Here is a 9,762-nt window from a genome sequence, read left to right as displayed (position 1 = left end):
CAAGTAGCAGTAATGAACTTAGCTTATGCAACCCAAGACTATGAACTTGAAAGGTCCTTCGATATGTGATGCTGAAAGTGTGATAAAAGAAAAGCTATGGACATCAGGTAAGACATTTAAATATATTTTCTCATCACACTCTAATAGTTTGTCCAGAATAAAAGCACGCCTGTTTAAAGCTTTTGTGCGTATCAGTTGTGACGGTCTCTCACTATAATGAAGAATTAAAATAAAAAGCAACTCACCAACAGATCAAATCCATTCATTTTCTTCAAGCGTTTGCCAGCATCTCTAACTCAGCGTATAAACATGCTCAGAGCTGACCTCTTTCTGAGCGCCACTCTGTTTCACCATCACTCAGACTTTCTCTCACTCTCTCCTTCTGCACCCCTCCCACCTGTGTCCTCTGTCTCTCTCTGTGCTCCTTCAGGTGTTTGGGGCACTTTTTGTCCCAGGGGTTTAGGCTTAATGTTTGGCTTCATATTTCAAGGGTTTCCTTTATGTGCAACAGTTTGCTGGTTGGCTGTTTTCCATGACAAGAATAAAAGACGTGAGTAATTGGTTTAGGCTTGGGTGTGCATAATCCCTTAAAACAAGACTTGACCCTTTTGAGTCACTGCTTGAATATGGATTGTCTTTATTGAGTTCCTGGGTTAGTATTTTAGAGTATTATGAGGCTACAGGAAGGCCGTGTTACTCAGCGATGTGCTCAAACAAGGTGAAAATCTGGATCATGTTGATCACACCCAGGATATCTGTCCTATCCTCAAACTGTCAGATATCTCCCACTGACTGCTTCCCCATTGAGCCGTCTGTCAGCTGGAACTCATCTAACGACTCAGGGTTTGTTTTGGGGGTGTAGTCTTACCGACGGGGCCGGGCCAGCAGGACTGTGCAGGCTGTCACTGTTTAGACACATTTATCCCTCGGTCAAGCAGAGGCACAATCAAGCCCTGTGCAAGGGCACAGCAGCAGGCTCCCCAGAGTCAGACCAGTGTCTGCAGGCCTTGAAACCCTAGAGGGCAGAGTGAAAGGACCACCTTCTCCCTCCACTTGCTTTAGCTGTACGATACCGTGGCTTGCACAGGGACAATAACTTCCCCCTGTATTATTGATACTACAGGGAACAGCGATCACTCAGTGCAGCAGGGCTCAATTCACCACGGGAATATTCAATGAGAAACCTGAGCTACTCCATTTGTCCCTCCTCTCTCTGCAGGAAACTCATGCTGGAAGAAATCAGCTGGTGAAACTAGCTGTTGAGATTGAAATATTTGGGTTAAATCCAACTTTTGCCATTGTCCCTATCGACCATTGAAAATAATAATCTGAATCTGACCCCTAAACTAAGTTAATTTTTGCTCTATTTTACTGCCGTTAGAAGCTAATGAATAAATTTAACTTAGTGCAAATCAGATATATCTATGGTATTTGTTGTCATTACACACTGGAAGTAGCTTGTTTTGTGAAAATCTACACAGAGTGGTTTAATCAGAAAAATACAAAGGTAGGTATTCAAGGCTGCTTGTTTGAAGCAAAAGGCAAGGCATTTCCATATATAATACTGAAAAATGTTAATTTCTTATGAAAAAGATATGCTACTTTTTTTGTAAATTGGATTCCAGCAACAAAAAAGTAGGGACAGCAAAACACTGAAGAAGTTGGTTAATGCTAAAAATGCCTGAAGGAACGTCTCTGTACTGGGTTGATTTGCAACAGGCTAATAACATGACTGGTTATAAAAAAAAAAGGCGGCTAAGTCTCTCAGAATGAAAGATAGGAAAAGATTCATCAATCTGTCAGAGACTACATAAGCAAATAGTTCAGCACTTTAAGAACAATGTTCCTCAGTGTAAAATTGCTAATCATTAAAGATTCACAGAATTTAGAGAAATCTCTGTACGAAAAAAAAACAGGGCTGGTAACCAATACTGGATCGCAGTTATCTTCAGGCGGCACTGCATAAAAAAGACATGATTCTCCAGTGGAAATCACTGCATTGACTCAAAAACACTTCCAAAAAAAGCATTAAATCCATTGAATGTGAACACAGTTTGTTGCTGCATCTACAAATGCAGGTTAAAACTGTATACCAGAGGAAATAATATATAACATGATCCAGAAACACTGGTGACTTCTCTGCGCACCAGACCATTTCAGATGGACTGAGGTGAAATGAAAAACTGCCCTGTGATCGGACAGATCCAAATTTGACATTCTCCTTTGAAATCATGGATGCCGTGTCCTCTGGTCTAAAGAGGAGAGAGAATTTTTTTGCTGTCATCCCATTTAAAATTAACATAGATGTATGTTTTTCATAAAATAATACTTTTTTTTCTTTGAACTTTTGATATATTGTCTTTGCACTATTTACCATTATATCTAGTTTTAAATGATTTGCAAACCATCAAATTTTGTTCTAACATTTCACACAGCATCCCAACTCTTTTGGAATTGGAGTTCTAAAATACTATGATCAAAAGCAGTTTTCAAAGAATGATCACATCATTTCGATTTGTTTTACTATTGTCTATTAACAATTTCACAACGTCTAAGTTTATATGAACTATATGATGTATTAACATTTCTTAAGCTCATTTTGGTACTTCATGCCCTCACTCTGGTGCTTGTTTCTGTGCCTGCATGCGGTGGTGAAGTGCACCAAGGAAGGATAAAAGAAAACTGAGTAAGACTACGCTTAATTCAGAGATAATTCAGTAATATACTCAAGGACTGTGTCACAATTTCCCCAGAGAAGGATTCCCAATGATTAAGGTGCTCCTGTACTCGTCCTCTAGCACCACCATCAGGTCATTATTTGTAATTGTGCAATATTTTGGTTTGAGACCACAACAGTGATGTTCTAAAAGCTGCAATGTTACACTTGGTATATAATCATTAGTAAAAAAAAATTAAAAATATGAATACCTCCAGTCTCGATGATGGTCTAATTTTCATGTGATATATTTTCTGTTGTAGTTGACACTGCAGGAGTCTCAGTCATCAGCACTGAAATTGATTCTGTGGCTATACTAGCAATGTGTTTCAACAATGAAAGAGGTAGACATGAAATTCAAAATCATTTGCTTTTTATTTCATATAATCAAATAACTATTTAAAAACAGACTATGTACATTTCCTGGGTAAGAATATTTACTTTATAAGTCCTGGAGTTCATGTTCACACGTTGAGCATTGGGACGTCAAAAAGATCAGAGAGGCCGTCACTCTCGTCCATTTGGAAGTTATAGTCAAGTTCAGATGGAGGTGGAGACAGCCGGAGGGGAGGAGCAAAACCTGAGGGGCAGGGTTAAATACAGCATTAATGAAAGTGTACCACATCACCAGTGCATGATGACAGATATAAATTAATACACGTATAAAGTCAGGAGATAATGTGTGCTTACCTTCAGAGTTCAATCGCTCCGTAAAAATATTTGTTCTATTTTTTTCTAAAGAAAGAGATATATTTTATCAGACACTTGATCAGTCAAATAAACAGAGAGTTTAAAAAACGTTAATAAACAGGGCCCTACGTTTGTTTGTTTGGAGTAGGTTTCCCAGCTCTTTTGATAAAAATTGCACTGGAAAAAAACGTATGAAAGAATACAATTATTGAGTGACAGAAGAAAATACACATCTGAACCAGCGATCCCTTTGATTTAAAACTGAAATAAAGTTTCAACCTTCAATAAAGAGGGACCAGAGCCTGAACTATCTCTTCCTAGGTTCAGATTAGGACCACTAGCCATGATAATAAGCTGTTTAACCAACCTAGATGCTGGTCATAAATTGGTCTCATGTAATAATTAGTGTGAAAAAATTAACTTTAAAATGTAACACTCCATCTACTTTATTGATTAATTAACTCATACACACTCATGTCTGGTTTTATCCTGTAAAATTTGCAGTTATGTTCTCAGGTCAAAGACGTCATTGCTACACCCGTTCTTTTGCTGCTTTTTTTCAATAAACACATTTAAATAAACACACTTCAGAAATAGTATTAAACTAAGATACTCACTATCAGATTCACTTCTTTGAGGTTCATTATTCAGGAGTGACGACAACAGAAGATATCGAAAATCTTCCTTGGCTGGCCATCTGGGTTTGGCGTTATGTTGTGCATTACCAGAAGCCTGACAAGGTAATCTATCGCTTTCTGTCTCATGTGACATCAACGATTTGGCTTTCTGTAAAACATCCTCAGGCGGCGGGACTGGCAGCACGAGAGGAACACAGCTCACTGAGCTTTTGTTAAGAATCACAACATCGATCGGGCCATTGATGCTTTTCAGATGGATCTGGTACTTTGCTGGGCTGTTAAGGACCTGGAGGATAATGTAGACATTCACTTAGTCATCTCATTTAAAGTGAAGACTGCAACATGAAGAAACTACAGTATGTTTCAGAGGCATGATACTTACAGCTTTTGGAATGGGAACATCTAGCTGGGTGCCTTGCGGTGCTTCTACTGCCAGAAGAGTCTGACCTACAGAGGAAAGAGAGTAAAAATAAACCTTCATCAGGTGTCAAATAATTGATTAAGTCATAGATTGAAAATTAAACTTTAAAGGTTCTTAAAAAACAGCAGCAATATCAGCTGCTACAGTGTTTGTTAATTATAAACTACAATCTACTTTCTATTTGTAAACAGTTTACATCACTCCTGGTCTAATGTTAGAATTTTAACACATCAGCAATACTGAATCATTTCAGGCTGGTGGAAAGATAACAAGGGAAACCAATAATACATGATAGATTCATATTCCTCGTGTGAACTTTATGTGCAGCCATTTTTCTCCCTGGTATTTTATATAATAGTGTCCATTTATATTTTCATTTTTAGAATAATTATTACTTTAACATTTATGATCAGTGAGTTTGCAACACAAATTTAGCAAGAAGGAAGATATGTGCTGAAGAAACATCCAAAACAGATTTATGATGTTAATTTCACTTGCATATTGCTTCCCCTAAACTTTGAATTGTATCTGTTTCAAAATGATGATCTAACACAAGAGCAACCTCAGAAAAGACAAGAAAAAACTTAACTTACCACTGAAGCAGTCGCAGACATCATCATGATTGATGTAGGTTAGAGTGGATTTGCGTTAAGGTTCCATTGAAAACTATAAAGAGAGACCTCCAGAGCAGAGTATCAGAATAGACAGCATGATAGTCGTCTCAACAGTTGCTTTGCAAACTGATTACATACTTTGTGATAGAAATTTAAAAAATAGATTAACCGGAAACAGAAAGAAATCAAATTAAATATGGAGTCTACAAATGGTGTCTCACATAATAATTTAAGAATGTTTAATTTTGTTGTTTGAGCAGAAAGAGTTGAACATTTCCCACGAACACACAATCCTGCACTTTTTGCCTTGACTTCTTAAAAAGGATATTGGCTGCAGTCTTCTGTTGTGTTCCTGATGCTCTGTTCGACCCAGAACTTCTGCTGGTCCAGTGTGTGTTCCTTCAGCTCCAAGTCTTCCAGCTCAGACCTCAGCTCCATCAGTTTGATATTTAACTCCTGTGAGTTTTCTGGTGGAATTGTCCCCCTAATTTCAAAAAAGCACATGCACAATGGTGTAAACGTGTTTTCCAGTTCACCACACACACTCTTAACCCTCATGCACATCCAAACGCAAGCACATAAGGCTGGGTTAGAAACTTACTTCCACTTCACTCGGCTTTTGGATGTTTTCTCAAGAAGACCTACACCCTCCAGCACGTTGGTTATGTCATAGATCCGCCTTTTCTTCCTCATGTCCAGTAGACTGAAAACCTGAGATATTCAAAAGAAAAAAAATCTATTTATACTTTAAATGTCTCAGGGTACAAGCTGGCAACTGCACTGAACACTCAAAGTGGGTATCAAGAGTCCAAACTCTGCTTTGGAAATCAGAGGAGCAACCCTCACTGCTTGGTCGCCTTTTAAGAGATGAAGATGCACTTACAAGTTTAAGAAAATGAATGTTCCCAAGCAGAATAAATGCACTCATTGATAGTCGCTGATGTTTAAATTCTCAAACAAAAATCAGTGTACACTCTATTTTCCAGAGCACACAGCATGTACTGACATTTTGGAGAAATAGCATACTGAAGTTACTTTTTTTTAAGTTGTCTGTAGGTGTGACCAAATGATTCTATGTTATGTATTTATTTATTTATTTATTTTTAATTTTATTTTTGTGGCTTTTTCACCTTTATTGACAGGACAGCTGAAGAGAGACAGGAAGTGTGGGGAGCTTTTTCACCTTTATTGACAGGACAGCTGAAGAGAGACAGGAAGTGTGGGGAGCTTTTTCACCTTTATTGACAGGACAGCTGAAGAGAGACAGGAAGTGTGGGGAGTAGAGAGAGGGGGAAGACATGCAGTAAATGGTCGACCGGCCGGGAGTTGAGCCAGCGACCTCTGCGACGAGGACTGTGGCCTCTATACGTGGGGCGCTTAGACTGCTAGGCCACCAGCGCCCTATTCTATGTTATTTTATGATACTTTATTGTTATACATAAATAAGAAAGCTTTCTGATTTTATGCCCCTAAGCTATGGAACTCTCTGCCTCTGGACATTAAGACGGCGATCTCTCTGGGTGTTTTTAAAAGTAAACTTAAGACTTACTTTTTTAATCTAGCTTTTCATTTGGAATCATTTATTTTTAGCCCTGGACTGCATTAATATTATTATTATTTGTATTATTATTTTAACCATAATTATTTGAATCATTGCTTTAACATATGTTTATCTTATTTAATTATTTATTTATTGTATTCACCTGATCTTGTTAACGCTAGACTGGATGATGGAGGTGTAAAAGATGATGAGCAGTTCTCAGGGCAGGTTGAACTTCCTGAGCTGTCTGAGGAAGCACAGCCTCTGCTGTGCCTTCTTCCTAGACTCCATCCAGGACTTGTACCAGTCCAGGACCAGGAAGCGGGCCAGTAACATCTCTGCAGACCGCTCACACCCTGGACACTTTTCAAACTCCTTCCCTCCGGTCGGTGTTACAGAGCTCTGTACGCAAAAACATCCAGATACAGGAACAGTTTCTTTCCCCAGGCCGTCACACTGATGAACACTTAACACTGTCATAAACTAGCTACCTCATGGACAGAGCCACCTTCATCTTTGCACTATTGCAAGTTATGTTTGTCTATTGTTTCTTTTATTCCACTCATGCCTTTTGTACTTATATATATATATATATTTTATATATATTTTTATTAGTACTTGATTTTTAGTGTCTGTCTATTCATGTTTGTACAGGGAGTACACAAAAATACCGGAGTCAAATTCTTTATATTCTTGAGATACATTGTGATTAAAGTTCTTTCTGATTCTGATTCTACCTTATTTTTAACTTTCCTTACCACTATTACTTGTTTGATTAATTTTACTGTATTTAATTTTATTTTATTTGTAAGTATTTTATCTATAATCATGCCTTTTATAATTTTACCATTACTATTGTTTTCTGTCTCTCTGTTATTCTGTGAAGCACTTTGGGCTGCATGTTTTTATGTATGAAAGGTGCTTTATAAATAAAGTTGAGTTGAGTTGAGTTGACATTTTGCAGGTGTGTACAATCGTAGTCCAAACCATAAATGCAATCCTCATAAAGAAATCTTCAGTGCATTGTATTACTCATTTAATAACATTTTCAGTGTTGGGGTCGTTGTGTAGTAATTTCTAACTGACTGGTCTGAGCTCACTTACTTCTCTGAGGTCCAGCTCAGCGCCCTCAGCTTCTTGTATCGTCTTGACAAACCTCGTAGTGAACAGCCGAAGGCTCTTCAGACTCCTCTGGGTTCCTATAGTCTGCTCTGGAAAGACGGTCTCCTCATCTGGACTGAGTGGGATACTTCCAGGATCCATTCTGCAGGATATGAAAGGGGGACTTTTGAACCTCAGTAACCCGGGCTATTTGAATCAGCTGCAAACAACCGGAAACATTTCACCATACAACAAAGGCAGGTCAGAAATTCCCGTGCGAGCAATATGTTACAAATCTGTGTGCATACATGGCGAAATGCACATTATAAAAACAACTTTTAGGAAGAAGTGACTCAATTTTGTTTGTTTTCGTCGTTCTCTCTCTCTCTCTCTCTCTTTGTGAGAACTACTGTGAAAAGTTAAACCGGAAATGCAAACATTTGAAGAAGCCAGCTTTTCACTTGTGCATAACTAACTTTAAAACAAAGTTTTTACTTTGTTGCAAATTTCTCTTTTTTTAATCAAAGTTGCAGCAATGCATGCATAATGTGGCTTGCTTGTAACCAGTGTCCCGATAGAAAGTGTTGTTACCTGAATCGTTGTCCCCGCAGCACTGACTTGTTTTCGGGTTAGAGCCTGAAGCTAACACGCCTGAAGACGACGAACAATGTCAATTTCACTGAAGTAACACTGACGCGGACAGGTTATATTTATCAAGCGCAAACCCCCAAACAGAAGCAAATGTTTACGACCATATATTCGAATCTTGAAGATATTTAGACCCCCCCTGCTGGGCGCACACTGTTGTGTTGTTTCCGGTAGCCGTGTGTTCCTGCCTTCACAATAAAAGTCCGAACATTTATTATTATTATTATTATTATTATTATTAATAATAATAATAATAATAATAATAATAATAATAATAATAACAATAACAATAATAATAACAATAATATAATACATCTTATTTAGAAGCGCCTTTAAAAACACTCAAGGTCACTTTACAGGCAGAATAAAACATAATAAATGTTACAATGTTACAATGTCATTTAGCAGACGCTTTTATCCAAAGCGACGTACATACGAGAACAAGAACAACACAAGCAAAGATCTAGACAAGAGGAAACAAGATCAGTAAGAGTAACAAAGTGCTTCAAGTCAATTTGGGTGCAGGTACTGCCAAGCAGTGTAAAGGCAATGCACAAAAGTAAGTAAGGAAAAACAATGTGATAGAATAGATAAAAACAAGCAGTTACACCAAGTTAAAATGAGGCAGTGAAATTAGACTGGGAATGCAGTTTGAAACAGATGAGTTTTAAGTTTGGATTTGAACAGGGGCAGTGAGTAAGAGTTTCGGGTGTCTGGTGGGAGTGAGTTCCAGAGTTGGAGAGCAAGCTCTGCTCACAGTTAAATTTTCAATCAACACTACTTCAAACATTTTTAAAAAGAAACTTGAAACAGATACATATGCTATTTTAAAAAAAAATGTATGTGTATTTTTTTTAGTATTTATTTTAGTACTTTCAAATATTTGCTTTTGTACACTACCAGTCAAAAGTTTGGAAACACCTTCTCATTAAAGGGTTTTTATTTTATTTTGATTATTGGAAACACTGTAGATTAATACCAAATACATCAAAACTATGAAAGAACATATATGCAATTATTTAATTAACAAAAAAGTGTTAAACAAACCAGAATATATTTTAGATTTTAGATTCTGTAAAGTAGAACCCTTTTTCTTTCATGACAGCTTTGCACACTCTTGGTATTCTCTCAGTCTGCTTCATGAAGTGGTCTCCTGGAATGGTTTCTAATTAACATGAGCCTTGTCAAGAGTTCATTTGTAGAATGACTTGCCTTCTTAATGTGTTTGAGACCATCAGTTGTGTTGTTCAGAGGTAGGGTTAGTACACAATGGATAGCCCTATTTGACTACTGTTGTAATCCATATTATGACAAAACCAGATTATTTCATAGATTTGATGTCTTCAGTATTAATCTACAATGTCGAAAATAATTAAAATAAATAAAAACCATTG

At 37.4% G+C, this 9,762-nt stretch overlaps 1 protein-coding gene across 1 annotated transcript; it reads right to left on the bottom strand.

The window, feature by feature from the left end:
• Positions 1 to 3,072: 3,072 nt before the first annotated feature.
• LOC117810339 (transcription factor E2F5-like) lies at positions 3,073 to 8,548 on the bottom strand. The gene is made up of 10 exons (XM_034680121.1): positions 8,312 to 8,548; positions 7,724 to 7,883; positions 5,681 to 5,790; positions 5,408 to 5,563; positions 5,059 to 5,102; positions 4,427 to 4,491; positions 4,024 to 4,330; positions 3,536 to 3,583; positions 3,407 to 3,451; positions 3,073 to 3,296 (listed from the first exon to the last, which is right to left on the bottom strand). The coding sequence occupies exons 2-10, from the start codon at positions 7,880 to 7,882 to the stop codon at positions 3,181 to 3,183; spliced, it is 1,050 nt and encodes a 349-aa protein (XP_034536012.1). The 5' UTR covers position 7,883; positions 8,312 to 8,548; the 3' UTR covers positions 3,073 to 3,180.
• Positions 8,549 to 9,762: the final 1,214 nt, after the last annotated feature.

The sequence above is a fragment of the Notolabrus celidotus genome, chromosome 3, assembly GCF_009762535.1.
Source record: "Notolabrus celidotus isolate fNotCel1 chromosome 3, fNotCel1.pri, whole genome shotgun sequence".
Lineage (NCBI taxonomy): Eukaryota > Metazoa > Chordata > Actinopteri > Labriformes > Labridae > Notolabrus > Notolabrus celidotus.
Note: the sequence above shows the minus strand (reverse complement) of the source record. Positions and strands in the feature narration are given on the sequence as shown.